We start from the raw sequence: 18,952 nt of genomic DNA on the forward strand, positions 1-18,952 counted from the left end.
TAGAGGTGTGAGGGAGAGACAGTAGAGGGGTGAGGGGAGAGACAGTAGGGGTGTGAGGGGAGAGACAGTAGAGGTGTGAGGGGAGAGACAGTAGAGGTGTGAGGGAGAGACAGTAGAGGTGTGAGGGAGAGACAGTAGAGGTGTGAGGGAGAGACAGTAGAGGGGTGAGGGGAGAGACAGTAGGGGTGTGAGGGGAGAGACAGTAGAGACAGTAGAGGTGTGAGGGGAGAGACAGTAGAGGTGTGAGGGAGAGACAGTAGAGGGGTGAGGGGAGAGACAGTAGGGGTGTGAGGGGAGAGACAGTAGAGGTGTGAGGGAGAGAGACAGTAGAGGTGTGAGGGAGAGACAGTAGAGGTGTGAGGGGAGAGACAGTAGAGGTGTGAGGGAGAGACAGTAGGGGTGTGAGGGGAGAGACAGTAGAGGTGTGAGGGGAGAGACAGTAGGGGTGTGAGGGGAGAGACAGTAGAGGTGTGAGGGGAGAGACAGTAGAGGTGTGAGGGGAGAGACAGTAGAGGTTTGAGGGGAGAGACAGTAGGGGTGTGAGGGGAGAGACAGTAGAGGTGTGAGGGGAGAGACAGTAGAGGTGTGAGGGAGAGACAGTAGAGGTGTGAGGGGAGAGACAGTAGAGGTTTGAGGGGAGAGACAGTAGGGGTGTGAGGGAGAGACAGTAGAGGTGTGAGGGGAGAGACAGTAGAGGTGTGAGGGGAGAGACAGTAGGGGTGTGAGGGGAGAGACAGTAGAGGTGTGAAGGGAGAGACAGTAGAGGTGTGAGGGGAGAGACAGTAGAGGTGTGAGGGGAGAGACAGTAGAGGTGTGAGGGAGAGACAGTAGAGGTGTGAGGGGAGACAGCAGAGGTTTGAGGAGAGAGACAGTAGAGGTGTGAGGGGAGAGACAGTAGAGGTGTGAGGGGAGAGACAGTAGAGGTGTGAGGGGAGAGACAGTAGAGGGGTGAGGGGAGAGACAGTAGAGGTTTGAGGGGAGAGACAGTAGAGGTGTGAGGGGAGAGACAGTAGGGGTGTGAGGGGAGAGACAGTAGGGGTGTGAGGGGAGAGACAGTAGAGGTGTGAGGGGAAATACAGTAGAGGTGTGAGGGGAGAGACAGTAGAGGTTTGAGGGGAGAGACAGTAGAGGTGTGAGGGAGAGACAGTAGAGGTGTGAGGGGAGAGACAGTAGAGGTGTGAGGGAGAGACAGTAGAGGTTTGAGGGGAGAGACAGTAGAGGTGTGAGGGAGAGACAGTAGAGGTGTGAGGGGAGAGACAGTAGAGGTGTGAGGGAGAGACAGTAGAGGTTTGAGGGGAGAGACAGTAGGGGTGTGAGGGGAGAGACAGTAGAGGTGTGAGGGGAGAGACAGTAGGGGTGTGAGGGGAGAGACAGTAGGGGTGTGAGGGGAGAGACAGTAGAGGTGTGAGGGGAGAGACAGTAGAGGTGTGAGGGGAGAGACAGTAGAGGTTTGAGGGGAGAGACAGTAGAGGTGTGAGGGGAGAGACAGTAGAGGTGTGAGGGAGAGACAGTAGAGGTGTGAGGGGAGAGACAGTAGGGGTGTGAGGGAGAGACAGTAGAGGTGTGAAGGGAGAGACAGTAGAGGTGTGAGGGAGAGACAGTAGAGGTGTGAGGGGAGAGACAGTAGGGGTGTGAGGGAGAGACAGTAGGGGTGTGAGGGAGAGACAGTAGAGGTGTGAAGGGAGAGAGGAACACACTCTCTGGTACCTGAGCTATCTGGATCCCCAGCAGAGGCCTGACTGACACACAAACACACACACCAGTGGAGGCTGGTGTGAGTAGCTATAGGAGGATGGGCTCATTGTAATGGCTGGAATGGAATCAATGGAACGTAGTCAAACGTGGTTTCCATATGTTTGATGTGTTTGATTCTGTTCCATCTATTCCTTTCCAGCCATTACAATGAAACCATCCTCCTATAGCTACTCACACCAGCCTTCTCTGACACACACACACACACACACACACACACACACACACACACACACACACACACACACACACACACACACACACACACACACACACACACACACACACACACACACACACACACACACACACACACACACACACACACACACACACACACACACACACACACACACACACACACACACACACACACACACACACACACTCTGGCGCTTGAGTTGACTACTGAAGAGTGGTGTGTTGGTCTAGTAACTACTAAACTGTGCTGTGTAGTGATAGTAGTGTAGTGGAAGATACTAAACCCAGAGCACAAGCATCACAACCACACAACAACAGAAGGGTGTGGTCAGTTAAGAAAGGTGTGGTCAGTTAAGAAAGGTGTGGTCAGTTAAGAAGGGTGTGACCTTAAACCCCAGTGACGTTGTTCAAGAGAGGTTGGGTGGTGTGGGGGGTGTGATGTCACGTGGTAAGGACAGGAGGAGAGGACAGGAGGTGAGGACAGGAGGTTAGAGTAAAAGAGGACAGAGGAAAGGAGGAGAGGACAGGAGGAGAGGACAGGAGGAGAGGACAGGAGGTTAGAGGACAGGAGGACAGAGGAAAGGAGGAGAGGACAGGAGGAGAGGACAGGAGAATAGATGACAGGAGAATAGATGACAGGAGAATAGAGGACAAGAGGAGAGGACAGTAGGATAGAGGACAGGAGGTTAGAGGAGAGGACAGGAGGTTAGAGGACAGGAGGAGAGGACAGGAGAATAGAGGACAGGAGGTTAGAGGACAGGAGGAGAGGACAGTAGGATAGAGGACAGGAGGTTAGAGGAGAGGACAGGAGGTTAGAGGACAGGAGGTTAGAGGACAGGAGGAGAGGACAGGAGAATAGAGGACAGGAGGTTAGAGAACAGGAGAATAGAGGACAGGAGGTTAGAGAACAGGAGAATAGAGGACAGGAGGAGAGGACAGGAGGGTAGGGGGCCGGAGAATAGAGGACAGGAGAATAGAAGACAGGAGGTTAGAGGACAGGAGGTTAGAGGACAGGAGGAGAGGACAGGAGAATAGAGGACAGGAGAATAGAAGACAGGAGCGTAGAGGACAGGAGAATAGAGGACAGGAGGATAGAGAACAGGAGGATAGAGGACAGGAGGTTAGAGGACAGGAGGATAGAGGATAGGAGAATAGAGGACAGGAGGATAGAGGACAGGAGGATAGAGGACAGGAGGTTAGAGGACAGGAGGGTAGAGGACAGGAGGTTAGAGGACAGGAGGTTAGAGGACAGGAGGATAGAGGACAGGAGGATAGAGGACAGGAGGATAGAGGACAGGAGGTTAGAGGACAGGAGGATAGAGGACAGGATGATAGAGGGTAAAACATCCCACTACAGAGCCAAACAACAATACGAGATGTATTGGACAGTTTCTGTCAGTTCAGTTTTTCTCGATCAGTCCATAGTCCACTGTCAGGTGTCTTCTCCTTAGGTCAGAAGGTAGTAGAAAAACATGGGCTTGTTAAAAGCCAAGTCCCCAGGTTAAAATAAAACATTAGTCCACTGGTAGAGTAATCAATCGCTCCTGTCCTTCTCTCTTCAACTCAAACTGTAGTGGATGATCAATCTCTCCTGTCCTTCTCTCTTCAACTCACACTGTAGTGGATGTTCAATCGCTCCTGTCCTTCTCTCTTCAACTCACACTGTAGTGGATGTTCAATCGCTCCTGTCCTTCTCTCTTCAACTCACACTGTAGTGGATGTTCAATCGCTCCTGTCCTTCTATCTTCAACTCACACTGTAGTGGATGTTCAATCGCTCCTGTCCTTCTCTCTTCAACTCACACTGTAGTGGATGTTCAATCGCTCCTGTCTTTCTCTCTTCAACTCACACTGAAGTGGATGTTCAATCGCTCCTGTCCTCTAAGACAATGTAGATGTTCATATGCTTTTCTCCTTTAGAGGACATTTAGGTGCTCCTCCTCTCTCAGACCTTGTAATAAATGTTCTCTCCTCTCCTCCTCTCTCAGACCTTGTAATAAATGTTCTCTCCTCTCCTCCTCTCTCAGAACTTGTAATAAATGTTCTCTCCTCTCCTCCTCAGATCTTGTAATAAATGTTCTCTCCTCTCCTCCTCTCTCAGACCTTGTAATAAATGTTCTCTCCTCTCCTCCTCTCTCAGATCTTGTAATAAATGTTCTCTCCTCTCCTCCTCTCTCAGACCTTGTAATAAATGTTCTCTCCTCTCCTCCTCTCTCAGACCTTGTAATAAATGTTCTCTCCTCTCCTCCTCTCTCAGATCTTGTAATAAATGTTCTCTCCTCTCCTCCTCTCTCAGATCTTGTAATAAATGTTCTCTCCTCTCCTCCTCTCTCAGATCTTGTAATAAATGTTCTCTCCTCTCCTCCTCTCTCAGACCTTGTAATAAATGTTCTCTCCTCTCCTCCTCTCTCAGACCTTGTAATAAATGTTCTCTCCTCTCCTCCTCTCTCAGAACTTGTAATAAATGTTCTCTCCTCTCCTCCTCAGATCTTGTAATACATGTTCTCTCCTCTCCTCCTCTCTCAGACCTTGTAATAAATGTTCTCTCCTCTCCTCCTCTCTCAGACCTTGTAATAAATGTTCTCTCCTCTCCTCCTCTCTCAGATCTTGTAATAAATGTTCTCTCCTCTCCTCCTCTCTCAGATCTTGTAATAAATGTTCTCTCCTCTCCTCCTCTCTCAGACCTTGTAATAAATGTTCTATCCTCTCCTCCTCTCTCAGATCTTGTAATAAATGTTCTCTCCTCTCCTCCTCTCTCAGACCTTGTAATAAATGTTCTCTCCTCTCCTCCTCTCTCAGACCCTGTAATAAATGTTCTCTCCTTTCCTCCTCTCTCAGACTTTGTAATAAATGTTTGCTGGGCTCTGCGGAGGCATCTCCTGTACGATATAAACAGGGTGTCCGTAGTCACCGCTCACTTTCTCATAGTGAGGGCAGTAGTTATTCTCTGTCCGCAGCGGGATGATGATGTCACTGGGTTCCGTCCCGGCTGTGCCCCCGCTGCCAGGCAGCTTGTTCTGATTGGACAGCGTGCTGAGTGACAGGGCGGAGGGGTGGGGCTGGGCGTGAGAGGGCTTCCGGGATCTCTTCCTCATCTTGATGAGCAGGATGACGAGGAAGAGGATGAGGAGGAGAAAGATGATACAGCCGGCTCCGATGGCTGAGAACACAGCGACCTTTGACCCAAGGATGCCATCACTGCTGCTGGAGCCTCCTGACCTGTTGTCCTGGTTTATAGAGTCTGAAGGAGGGAGGAGGGAGGGGAAGAGAGAGAGGGGGGAGAGATAGAGAAAGAGGGAGGGAGGGAGGAGAGAAAGAAAGAGTGAGTTTGTACAATGCGACCCATTGTGCATTCAGATACAGAAATGTATATGATTATTCTTTTATAGCTTAACGAAATTACGATGAATTCTTCATATTTCTTTAGGGTGATTGACAAGCGCTATTGATGTCATCTAATTGAATTAGTTTAATCAAGATGTCCCTGTAATGTAATCTGTGGTTAACAGCCAACATCATTCAGATTAATAGGACTGATACAGGCGAGGCAATAGCCAAGTCTACAGAAAGGTGTTTCGGGTAGAGGCCATGGGATAGGCCATGGGATAGGCCAGGGGAGAGGCCAGGGGAGAGGTCAAGGGAGAGGTCAGGGGAGAGGCCAGGGGAGAGGCCAGGGAATGGGCCAGGGGAAATCCAGGGGAAAGGCCAGTGGATAATCCAGGGGCAAGGCCAGGGGAGACTCCAGGGAACAGGTCAGGGGATAATCCAGGGGAAAGGCCAGGGGAGACTCCAGGGAACAGGTCAGGGGAGACTCCAGGGAACAGGTCAGGGGATAATCCAGGGGAAAGGCCAGGGGAGACTCCAGGGAACAGGCCAGGGGATAATCCAGGGGAGGGGCCAGGGTAGGGGCCAGGGGAAAGGCCAGGGGAAACTCCAGGGAACAGGTCAGGGGATAATCCAGGGAACAGGTCAGGGGATAATCCAGGGGAGGGGCCAGGGTAGGAGCCAGGGTAAAGGCCAGGGGAGAGGCCAGGGAACAGGCCAGGGATTAGGCCAGGGAACAGGCCAGGGGATAGGCCAGGGGACAGGCCAGGGGATGGGCCAGGGAACAGGCCAGGGAACAGGCCAGGGGATAAACCAGGGAGCAGGCCAGGGGGAGGGCCAGGGAACGGGCCAGGGGATAATCCAGGGCAGAGGCCAGGGGACAGGCCAGGGGACAGGCCAGGGAACAGGCCAGGGAATGGGCCAGGGAACAGGCCAGGGTATAGGCCAGGGGAGAGGCCAGGAGACAGGCCAGGAGACAGGCCAGGGGACAGGCCAGGGGAGAGGCCAGGGTAGAGAACAGGCCAGGGAAGATATGCACATCTGACTTTGTTTCATTTCTTTGTGTAGGGGGGTGAGAGGGGGTGAGAGGGGGGTGGGGTGGTGACGGGGAAGAGGGTGGAGGGAAGGAGGGTTACTGGAAAAAAAGAGTGACTAGCTCGTCAAATGACTGAAATCGGAGCAGAATCAAATCTGTTTCCCATGTATATCAGCAGCTGCTGCCAGAAATCTCTCTCACTTTCTCCCTGTCCATACTTCTCTCTCTCCTTCTCTCTCTACCTTCTCTCTCCCTGTCCATGACCCGCACCCCACACTTTTCATGGGTTCTATATTCTTTAGGTTCTATTTGTTCTGTAAGGTTCAGCTGGATTCCGTCAGGTTCTAATGGGGTTAGGGTTGTTATCTCACCAGTGTTGCCTCGCTCTCCTGCTCCAGGCAGCAGCTTGTCCTCAGGGCTAGGACTGAAGTCTCCTCCCAGACCGTTGTCCTTCTCTCTCTCTGGGTCCTCTGGTAATACAGAGTCTGGTAGAACAGTGTTGGGGTCTGAAACATAGGACACCGTGTTAAATATCTCTGTATGATAGTGATACACAGAGACACACATGCACGTACACGCACAAGCGCGCACACACATATGCACAGAAGCGTGAACACAGACACCCACTCAGCAGTCTAGGGGACAGAACACACTGACATGGCAGAATGAGGTTAAGAAAATTATATACTAGATTTTTATTGTTATTCATTATTCATATCTGTAAAAGGCCATAATATGTCTTATTTATACTTCTGGTTTTAACATTACTGCTGAGTAGAGGAGAGGAGAGGAGAGGAGAGGAGAGGAGAGGAGAGGAGAGGAGAGGAGAGGAGAGGAGAGGAGAGGAGAGGAGAGGAGAGGTGGGGAGAGGAGAGGAGAGGAGAGGAGAGGAGAGGAGAGGAGAGGAGAGGAGAGGAGAGGAGAGGAGAGGAGAGGAGAGGAGAGGAGAGGTGTTTGAGGTTTATATCGGTTTATATCTCTAACTGTTGTAGAGGGAACAGATGGTTTATATCTCTAACTGTTGTAGAGGGAAGAGTTGGTTTATATCTCTAACTGTTGTAGAGGGAACAGCTGGTTTATATCTCTAACTGTTGTAGAGGGAACAGATGGTTTATATCTCTAACTGTTGCAGAGGGAACAGATGGTTTATATCTCTAACTGTTGTAGAGGGAACAGATGGTTTATATCTCTAACTGTTGTAGAGGGAACAGATGGTTTATATCTCTAACTGTTGTAGAGGGAACAGATGGTTTATATCTTTAACTGTTGTAGAGGGAACAGTTGGTTTATATCTCTAACTGTTGCAGAGGGAACAGATGGTTTATATCTCTAACTGTTGTAGAGGGAACAGATGGTTTATATCTCTAACTGTTGCAGAGGGAACAGATGGTTTATATCTCTAACTGTTGTAGAGGGAACAGCTGGTTTATATCTCTAACTGTTGTAGAGGGAACAGATGGTTTATATCTCTAACTGTTGTAGAGGGAACAGATGGTTTATATCTCTAACTGTTGTAGAGGGAACAGTTGGTTTATATCTCTAACTGTTGTAGAGGGAACAGTTGGTTTATATCTCTGTTGTAGAGGGAACAGATGGTTTATATCTCTAACTGTTGTAGAGGGAACAGTTGGTTTATATCTCTAACTGTTGTAGAGGGAACAGATGGTTTATATCTCTAACTGTTGTAGAGGGAACAGATGGTTTATATCTCTAACTGTTGTAGAGGGAACAGATGGTTTATATCTCTAACTGTTGTAGAGGGAACAGATGGTTTATATCTCTAACTGTTGTAGAGGGAACAGATGGTTTATATCTTTAACTGTTGTAGAGGGAACAACTCCTCCACCTTCTGCCCTTCTCTCTCTCCTCCTCCACCTTTCCCCTTCTCTCTTCCTCCACCTCCTCCCCTTCTCTCCTCCTCCCCTTGTCTCCTTTTCTACCGCCTTCCCTTCGCTCCTTCTCCTCCCCTTCTCTCCTTCTCCTCCCCTCGTCCCCTCCTCCACCTCCTCCCCTTCTCTCTTCCTCCACCTCCTCCCCTTCTGTCCTCCTCCACCTTCTCCCTTCCTCTCCTTCTCCTCCCCTTCTCTAATCCTCCACCTTCTCCCCTTCTCTCCTCCTCTACCTTTACTTCTCTCCTCTTCCACCCCTTCTCTCCTCCTCCACCTTATCCCCTTCTCTCCTCCACCTCCTCCCCTTCTCTCTTCCTCCACCTCTTCTCCTCTTCCTTTCCTCCATTCTCTTTATATTGATAGCAGTAGTATAATTACGGTTTCCAGCAGTAGTGTAACTATGGTTTCCAGCAGTAGTGTAACTACGGTTTCCATCAGTAGTGTAACTACGGTTTCCATCAGTAGTGTAATTACCTCTAGTAGTGTAACTACGGTTTCCAGCAGTAGTGTAACTACGGTTTCCAGCAGTAGTGTAATTACGGTTTCCAGCAGTAGTGTAATTACAGTTTCCAGCAGTAGTGTAATTACGGTTTCCAGCAGTAGTGTAACTACGGTTTCCAGCAGTAGTGTAACTATGGTTTCCAGCAGTAGTGTAATTACGGTTTCCAGCAGTAGTGTAACTATGGTTTCCAGCAGTAGTGTAACTATGGTTGACAGCAGTAGTGTAATTACCTCTAGTAGTGTAATTACGGTTTCCAGCAGTAGTGTAACTATGGTTGACAGCAGTAGTGTAATTACCTCTAGTAGTGTAACTATGGTCTACAGCAGTAGTGTAATTACCTCTAGTAGTGTAACTATGGTTTCCAGCAGTAGTGTAACTACGGTTTCCAGCAGTAGTGTAACTACAGTTTCCAGCAGTAGTGTAACTATGGTTTACAGCAGTAGTGTAATTACCTCTAGTAGTGTAATTACGGTTTCCAGCAGTAGTGTAATTACATCTAGTAGCATAACTACGGTTTCCAGCAGTAGTGTAATTACAGTTTCCAGCAGTAGTGTAACTACGGTTTCCAGCAGTAGTGTAACTACAGTTTCCAGCAGTAGCATAATTACGGTTTCCAGCAGTAGTGTAATTACGGTTTCCAGCAGTAGCATAATTACGGTTTCCAGCAGTAGCATAATTACGGTTTCCAGCAGTAGTGTAATTACGGTTTCCAGCAGTAGCATAATTACGGTTTCCAGCAGTAGTGTAATTACAGTTTCCAGCAGTAGCATAATTACAGTTTCCAGCAGTAGTGTAATTACAGTTTCCAGCAGTAGTGTAATTACGGTTTCCAGCAGTAGTGTAACTATGGTTTACAGCAGTAGTGTAATTACCTCTAGTAGTGTAATTACGGTTTCCAGCAGTAGTGTAACTATGGTTTACAGCAGTAGTGTAATTACCTCTAGTAGTGTAATTACGGTTTCCAGCAGTAGTGTAATTACATCTAGTAGCATAACTACGGTTTCCAGCAGTAGTGTAATTACAGTTTCCAGCAGTAGTGTAACTACGGTTTCCAGCAGTAGTGTAACTACGGTTTCCAGCAGTAGCATAATTACGGTTTCCAGCAGTAGTGTAATTACGGTTTCCAGCAGTAGTGTAATTACGGTTTCCAGCAGTAGTGTAATTACGGTTTCCAGCAGTAGCATAATTACGGTTTCCAGCAGTAGCATAATTACGGTTTCCAGCAGTAGTGTAATTACGGTTTCCAGCAGTAGCATAATTACGGTTTCCAGCAGTAGTGTAATTACAGTTTCCAGCAGTAGCATAATTACAGTTTCCAGCAGTAGTGTAATTACGGTTTCCAGCAGTAGTGTAATTACAGTTTCCAGCAGTAGTGTAATTACGGTTTCCAGCAGTAGTGTAACTACAGTTTCCAGCAGTAGTGTAATTACGGTTTCCAGCAGTAGCATAATTACGGTTTCCAGCAGTAGAATAATGACGGTTTCCAGCAGTAGTATAATTACAGTTTCCAGCAGTAGCATAATTACGGTTTCCAGCAGTAGAATAATGACGGTTTCCAGCAGTAGTCAGCGCTACCTTGCTATGTTTTGACTGATTCATAATATACTGTATGTGTTATAGTCTATGAGAGGCTACAGACAATCTGATTTGCTCAGTGCTGATCCTAAAGTGAAGTGGCGTTTGGTGGACTAAGCACGTGCAGTAAAGTGTTCTCTCTCGTCTAGGGAGCCACTTCAACTCTGAATATGCTGACATTTAGCTTCCTTTGCAAGACGGACGATACGAAAGACCACCAGCAGGAGGTTGTGTGTGTGTGTGTTCATGTGTGTGTGTTTGTGTGCTGTTTTAAATATTCACAGTGAGAGATTATATGAATAATTCATGATGGTATTTGCATGCTAAGATGCTAAGGCCTGTGCTGTGTCAGAATGGAGGATTCAGTGAAGTCACTGTGACCATGTACACCAATACAGTTATCCTCAAGGTTACACACTGATACACACTGTTAGGGCACTGAGGTTTTACATAGACGTGAAGAACTGCGTTGCATTGAAGGTGTGTGCCAGGCCTACACTCAGTTAGTGTCTACAGTACTGCAAATAAAACTTTGAGGAAGGGAGAATGTTTGATGTGTACACATACAGGAGAGTTTAGAGTGCAACACATGGAGAAATACATTCGTGTGCCGTTTGTTGTCAGATATATCAATTAATGAAGGCGTTTCTTTGTTTACCTTGTCCGACCTTCATGACAACTTTCATGGCCCTGGTCTTACAGACTCCTCCCTCTCTGTTCTCCAGGCCTTCGACTGAACCATTGGACGTGGCTGGAAGAGAGAAAGAGAGATAGGGAGAGCGAGAGAGAGAAAGAGAGAGTGCGAGCGAGAAGTCAAAACAGGAACATTTTACATCTGGCAAGAAATTAATATGGAAATTATCTCAACAACAAAAAAATGTCCCCATGTGTGCAACCTATACCCCCCCCCCCAATAGATTCCCCATACTTTAACAATGACAGCTTCTCTATCCTAGAGCGGGAGATCAACCATTTCCAGGACCAGGGACATAGTCTGTAGGGACCTAAATGCCAGAACTGGACAAGAACCTGACACTCTCAGCACACAGGGGACAAACACCTACCTGGAGGTGACAGTATTCCCTCCCAAATATGCCCCCTAGACACAACTATGACAAAACAACCAATAAAAATGGGTCACAACTCATGCAGCTCTGTTGCACGCTGGGTCTGTAAATGGTAGTCAATGGTAGGCTTTGAGGAGACTCCTACGGTAGGTACATCTACAGCTCATCCCTTGGCAGTAGTACTGTAGGTTACTTTATCACTGACCTCAACCCAAGAGACACTCAGAGCGTTCACAGTCAGTCCACTAACACCCCTATCAGATCACAGCAAAATCATAGTCTACTTGAACAGAGAAATACTCAATCATGAGGCATCAAAGCCAAAGGAACTACGCAATATTAAGAAATGCTGTAGATGGAAAGAAAGTAGTGTGGAAACCTACCAAAAAACAATAAGGCAACAACAAATTCAATCCCTTTTAGACAACTTCCTGGACAAAACATTTCACTGTAACAGTGAAGGTTTAACTTGGCAGTTGAAAGACTAAACAGTATATTTGAACTTTCAGCTTCCCTATCAAATCTAAAGATTTGCAGACAACCTAAGAAAATGAACAACAATGACAAATGGTTTGATGAAGAATGCAAAAACCTAAGAAAGAAATTGAGAAACCTATCCAACCAAAAACATAGAGACCCAGAAAACCTGAGCCTTCGCTATGGTGAATCACTAAAACAATACAGAAATACACTACGGAAAACGAAGGAACAGCACGTCAGAAATCAGCTCAATGTAATTGAAGAATCCATAGAATCGAACCACTTCTGGGAAAATTGGAACACACTAACAACCACACAAAGAGTTATCTATCCAAAACAGAGATGTGTGGACTTCTCCAATATTTCTATAACAAAAGAACAAACAGCAAAAACATATACATGATCAATTAGAAATCTTATAATCATCTATTAAAGACAACCAGAACCCACTGGATTCTCCAATTACATTGAATCAACTACAGGACAAAGTACAAACCTTCCAACACAAAAAGGACTGTGGGGTTGATGGTATCCTAAATGAAATTATAAAATATACAGACCACAAATTCCAATTGGCTAAACTTTAACTCTTTAACATCATCCTCAGCTCTGGCATCTTTTCCAATATTTGGAACTAAGGACTTATAACCTCAATCCACAAAAGTGGAGACAAGTTTGACCCCAATAACTACCGTGGGATATGCGTCAATAGCAACCTTGGGAAAATCCTCTGCATTAATATTAACAGCAGACGTGTACATTTCCTCAGTGAAAACAATGTACTGAGCTGTCAAATTGACTTTTTTCCAAATTACTGTACGACAGACCACATATTCACCCTGCACACCCTAATTGACAAACAAACAAACCAAAACAAAGGCAAAGTCTTCTCATGCTTTGTTGACTTTAAAACATTTTTTGACTCAATTTGGCATGAGGGTCTGCTATACAAATTGATGAAAAGTGGTGGGGAAAAAACATACATCGTAAATTCCATGTACACAAACAACAAGCATACAGTTAAATTTAGCAAAAAATACACATTTCTTTACACAGGGCCGTCGTGTGAGACAGGGATGCATCTTAAGCCCCACGATCTTCAACATGTATATCAAGAAATTGGCGAGGACACTAAAACAGGCCTCACCCTACTAGAATCTGAAGTTAAATGTCTACTGTTTGCTGATGATCTGGTGCTTCTGTCCCCAACCAAGGAGGGCCTACAGCAGCACCAAGATCTTCTGCACAGATTCTGTCAGACCTGGGCCCTCACAGTAAATCTCAGTAAGAAAATAATAATGGTGTTCCAAAAAAGGTCCAGTTGCCAGGACCACAAATACAAATTCCATCTAGACATCGTTGCCCTAGAGCACACAAAAAAATGATACATAGCTCGGCCTAAACTTCAGCGCCACAGGTGACTTCCACAAAGCTGTGAACGATCTGAGAGACAAGGCAAAAGGGCCTTCTATGCCATCAAAAGGAACTAAACATTTGACATACCAAATAGGATCTGGCTAAAAATACTTGAATCAGTTATAGAAAACAATTAACCTTTATGCTTGTGAGCTCACCAACCAAGATTTTCACAAAATGGAAAAAACACCAAATTGAGACTCTGCATGCAGAATTCTGCAAAAATATCCTCTGTGTACAATGTAAAACACCAAATAATGCATGCAGAGCAGAAGTAGGCCAAAACCCGCTAATTATCAAAATCCAGAAAAGATTCTACAACCACCTGAAAAGGAAGTGATTCCCAAACCTTCCATAACAAAGCCATCACCTACAGAGAGATTAACCTGGAGAAGAGTCCCTTAACCTGGTCTTCCTGTCTGGGTTGGACCCCCCCCCCCTTGGGTTGTGCCGTGGGGGAGATCTTTGTGGGCTATACTCGGCCTTGTCTCAGGATGGTAAGTTGGTGGTTGAAGATATCCCTCTAGAAGTGTGGCTGTGCTTTGGCAAAGTAGGTGGGGTTATATCCTGCCTGTTTGGCCCTGTCCAGGGGTATCATTGGATGGGGCCACAGTGTCTCCTGACCCCTCCTGTCTTAGCCTCCAGTATTTATGCTGCAGTAGTTTATGTGTCGGGGCAAGGGTCAGTCTGCTATATCTGGAGTATTTCTCCTGTCTTATCTGGTGTCCTGTGTGAATTTAAGTATGCTCTCTCTAATTCTTTCTTTCTTTCTCTCTCTCGGAGGACCTGAGCCCTAGGACCATGCCTCAGGACTACCTGGCATGATGACTCCTTGTTGTCCCCAGTCCAACTGGCCGTGCTGCTGCTCCAGTTTCAACTGTTCTGCCTGTGGCTATGGAACCCTGACCTGTTCACTGTGATTACTATTATTTGACCATGCTGGTCATTTATGAACATTTGAACATCTTGGCCATGTTCTGTTATAATCTCCAGCCGGCACAGCCAGAAGAGGACTGGCCACCCCTCATAGCCTGGTTCCTCTCTAGGTTTCTTCCTAGGTTTTGTCCTTTCTAGGGAGTTTTTCCTAGCCACCGTGATTCTACACCTGCATTGCTTGCTGCTTGGGGTTTTAGGCGTGGTTTCTGTACAGCACTTTGATATATCAGCTGACTTAAGAAGGGCTATATAAATACATTTGATTTGATTTGAACCTTTGTTGTGTGGTCAATCCCAATGTTAGACAGCAATTTTTTTATATTTTGTTTAAACCCATCCCAAACCTTAACACTTACCTTAACCATTCAGAATGAATGCTGACACTTAACCCTTGTGTAGTCTTAACATTCTGTATACTCCCCTTGTCCTAAGGGTAAAAAATGACCTGCCTTCACTAAACCCCTAAAATAAAGCAGCTTAATTGAATTTCAACCCCAAATCTATTTTGCATGAAGAAACAATCTGTCATTCATCACAAATTTAGTGAATATCTGGGATTTTCCTCTTCACAATGCAGAAAGAATGCATTTAATCAGTGGACACCACTCGTTTTTATTACAACACACCTGTCATAATTGTTTTCTTTACTGAAGTAGAGGTTTATTATTATTGTTATTATTGCTAAAGGTACTGCATAGGTGTAAAAACATTTTTTTGCAAGAGATAGCACTTGTATAGCCTAAGAAGGTAGCAGAAATGTGCAGAAAGTATTTTTGAATGCATTTTATTGAAGGGAAACAATAACAGTCTTGAACATTTTTGGCAACATAGTGATATATTCTTATATACAGTCATGGCCAAAAGTTTTGAGAATGACAAATATTAATTTTCACAAAGTTTGCTGCTTCAGTGTCTTTAGATATTTTTAGATATTTTTGTCAGATGTTACTATGGAAGTATAATTAAAAGCATTTCATAAGTGTCAAAGGCTTTTATTGACAATTACATGAAGTTGATGCAAAGAGTCAATATTTGCAGTATTGACCCTTCTTTTTCAAGACCTTTGCAATCCGCCCTGGCATGCTGTCAATTAACTTCTGGGCCACATAACTGATGGCAGCCCATCAGAATTTGTGGGTTTTTGTTTGTCCACCCGCCTCTTGAGGATTGACCACAAGTTCTCAATGGGATTAAGGTCTGGGGAGTTTCCTGGCCATGGACCCAAAATATCGATGTTTTGTTCCCCGAGCCACTTAGTTATCACTTTTGCCTTATGGCAAGGTGCTCCATCATGCTGGAAAAGGCTTTGTTCATCACCAAACTGTTCCTGGATGGTTGGGAGAAGTTGCTCACGGAGGATGTGTTGGTACCATTCTTTATTCATGGCTGTGTTCTTAGGCAAAATTGTGAGTGAGCCCCCTCCCTTGGCTGAGAAGCAACCCCACAGATGAATGGTCTCAGGATGCTTTACTGTTGGCATGACACAGAACTGTTGGTAGCGCTCACCTTGTCTTCTCCGGACAAGCTTTTTTCCGGATGTCCCAAACATTCGGAAAGGGGATTCATCAGAGAAAATGACTTTACCCCAGTCCTCAGCAGTCCAATCCCTGTACCCTTTGCAGAATATCAGTCTGTCCCTGATGTTTTTCCTGGAGAGAGGTGGCTTCTTTGCTGCCCTTCTTGACACCAGGACATCCTCCAAAAGTCTTTGCCTCACTGTGCGTGCAGATGCACTCACACCTGCCTTCCGCCATTCCTGAGCAAGCTCTGTACTGGTGCTGCCCCGATCCCGCAGCTGAATCAACTTTAGGAGATGATCCTGGTGCTTGCTGGACTTTCTTGGGTGCCCTGAAGCCTTCTTCACAGCAATTGAACCGCTCTCCTTGAAGTTCTTGATGATCCGATAAATGTTTGATTTAGGTGCAATCTTACTGGCAGCAATGTGAAGCCTGTGAAGCCCTTTTTGTGCAAAGCAATGATGATGGCACGTGTTTCCTTGCAGGTAACCATGGTTGACAGAGGAAGAACAATGATTCCAAGCACCACCCTCCTTTTGAAGCTTCCAGTCTGTTACTCGAACTCAATCAGCATGACAGAGTGATCTCCAGCCTTGTCCTTGTCAACACTCACACCTGTGTTAACGAGAGAATCACTGACATGATGTCAGCTAGTCCTTTTGTGGCAGGGCTGAAATGCAGTGGAAATGTTTTTGGGGGGATTCAGTTCATTTGCATGGAAAAGAGGGACTTTGCAATTAATTGCAATTCATCTGATTACTCTTCATAACACTCTGGAGTATATGCAAATCGCCATCATACAAACTGAGGCAGCAGACTTTGTGAAAATTAATATTTGTGTCATTCTCAAAACTTTTGGCCACGACTGTACTGTACAATGAGGAATTCAACTACAAAATACTAGTCTTCTCCCATTTTCTTAACCCTGGCCCCCACCCACAGAGTGTATAAACAACAACCATAAATAACAATAAAATAAGATAATAGATACAAAACAAAAACGTGATCAATCAACTCCAATTAACACATGTAGGACAGTATGAAAGTGTGTGTGCATGGACATTGCAGATGTATTTATCACATGTGCAGCACATAGTATTTGTTTTACAGTCCTTCTTTGGAGGGCAGAATAGGAATATCCTCCTCTTGCCTGCCCCAGCTGCAGCCTCAGGTGGATCAGGACAAGATTCAGCCCCCTGAACAGCTTTCACAAGCGCTGCAGAGGCTGTTGTGCGGGGGAGGCTCTCCCTTCTTTGAATGTGTGGGGTTACAAGTGCCTTTCCCAGCTGCTCCAGGAACACCCTCCTCTTGTTCCACTTATCAGGCATCCAAGTAGTGTCGATCTTGTTCCATATCACAAAGCCATTGTATGAGGACACATCAATGATGTTATGGATGATGACGAGGGGCCAGCGGGCAGTTATCCTCCTGCAACTGTATGTTCCAATCACCTTGTCCAGGTTGTCCACACCTCCTTTGTTGTGGTTGTAGTCCAGGATGATGGCTGGCTTCCTGTCCTCACGATCTCTGATCTCAGCCGTTTTGTGCAGTGTGCTCAGGAGGACCACATTCTTGTTCCTCTTTGGGAGGTAAGAAACTAGAGTGGTGGTGGGGGTGAAGGCAAACTTTGATGAGAAGGCCTCTCTCCCCCTTGTTGCGAGGAGTGCAGGGGGGAGCTCAGGCTTGTTCTTTCTAACTGTGCCAACCATGGTGATCTTCCTCTTCAGGAGCTGCTGGCTGAGTTCAATCACTAGCACACATAATCTCAATTTCTCATTGTGTGTGTGTGTCTTATTGGTTTTTGTGGTGTGTAAATTATTTTATAACTGCCTGGTCAAAAATGACCCTAAGACAATCTTTGTACCCTGGTGGTGTACAGCTTGCATGGAAATATGAACAAAGGCGATGTTTCACTTTTTCTAATTTTGGGGCCACTCTAGGAAAAGTCGTCAAATTTGAAGTGGAAAAAATATCATTTAGGGGGTTCTGCTGTTAAACATAGTGGCGGGTATTTTTTTTACCCTTAAGACAACACAAGGGTTAAGCAAGCTGGTCCTGGGGCTCTCTTCACAAACACAAACAGACCCCACAGAGCCCCAGGACAGCAACACAATTAGACCCAACCAAATCATGAGAAAACAAAAAGATAATTACTTGACACATTGGAAAGAATTAACAAAAGAACAAAGCAAACTAGAATGCAATTTGGCCCTAAACAGAGAGTGCACAGTGGCAGAATACCTGACCACTGTGACTGACCCAAAATTAAGGAAAGCTTTGACTATGTACAGAACTCAGTGAGCATAGCCTTGCTATTGAGAAAGGCAGCCGAAGGCAGCTCTGTACACTGCCCACAAAATGAGGTGGAAACTGAGCAGCACTTCCTAACCTCCTGCCAAATGTATGACCATATTAGAGACACATTTTTCACTCAGATTACACAGACCCACAAAGAATTCGAAAACAAATCAAATTTTGATAAACTCCCATATCTATTGGGTGAAATGCCAGTGTGCCACCACAGCAGCAAGATTTGTGAACCTGTTGCCACAGGAAAAGGACAACCAGTGAAGAACAAACATAATTGCAAATACAACCCATATTTATTTATTTTCCCATTTGTACTTTAACTATTTGCACATAATATGACATTTGAAATGTCTTTATTCTTTTGGAACTTTTGTGAGTGTAATATTTTTATCCATTTTGTTTATCCATTTGACTTGCTTTGGCAATGTAAACATATGTTTCCCATGCAATAAAGATAAGTGATTATTACAGAGTAAAACATAGAAAGGAGCAACAATATATTCCAAGTTTAAAATACTTGATCAATAATTGTGAGTTTCTGAATGATCACAGACACATCTTGCTTCATAAACAAATGATGATGACCAGGGCACAATCTATATTCAGACGTCACATAATGGGAGTAGACTTCGCTGAGCTCCCCAACCCTGAAACCTCCAGACTACCAACGCTCTTCACATAATCGTCTCCTTTTTCCATCCGATTTCTCCTCTTTCTCTGGGGTTTAACTTCCCAGGGCAAGGTTAGACTAAAATGAGCTCTTTGAAGATGGAGCTCAAAGCAGCCTGAATAATCAGGCTGAAGGAGAGAGCGAGAGAGAGGTGGAGAGATAGAGATAGAGAGAGGGGGGAGAGATAGAGAGAGAGAGGGGGAGAGATAGAGAGAGGGAGAGATAGAGATAGAGGGGGAGAGATAGAGAGAGAGAGAGGGGGAGAGATAGAGAGAGAG

General features: G+C 45.7%; 1 protein-coding gene across 1 annotated transcript in view; it reads right to left on the bottom strand.

Annotated features, from left to right (window-relative positions):
- Positions 1 to 2,054: 2,054 nt before the first annotated feature.
- The window catches only part of LOC106591758 (ephrin-B1), a 167,515-nt gene continuing 150,617 nt past the window's right edge, over positions 2,055 to 18,952 (bottom strand). Inside the window, exons 3-5 of the mRNA XM_045717911.2 lie at positions 10,937 to 11,029; positions 6,684 to 6,818; positions 2,055 to 5,193 (exon numbers count right to left, since the gene is read on the bottom strand). Of these exons, the coding sequence (XP_045573867.2) occupies positions 4,787 to 5,193; positions 6,684 to 6,818; positions 10,937 to 11,029 (635 nt within the window). The 3' untranslated portion in view covers positions 2,055 to 4,786. The remainder of the gene's footprint in view (positions 5,194 to 6,683; positions 6,819 to 10,936; positions 11,030 to 18,952) is intronic.

Source organism: Salmo salar, chromosome 05 (genome assembly GCF_965601325.2).
Source record: "Salmo salar chromosome 05, fSalSal1, whole genome shotgun sequence".
In the NCBI taxonomy this organism is placed as follows: Eukaryota; Metazoa; Chordata; class Actinopteri; order Salmoniformes; family Salmonidae; genus Salmo; species Salmo salar.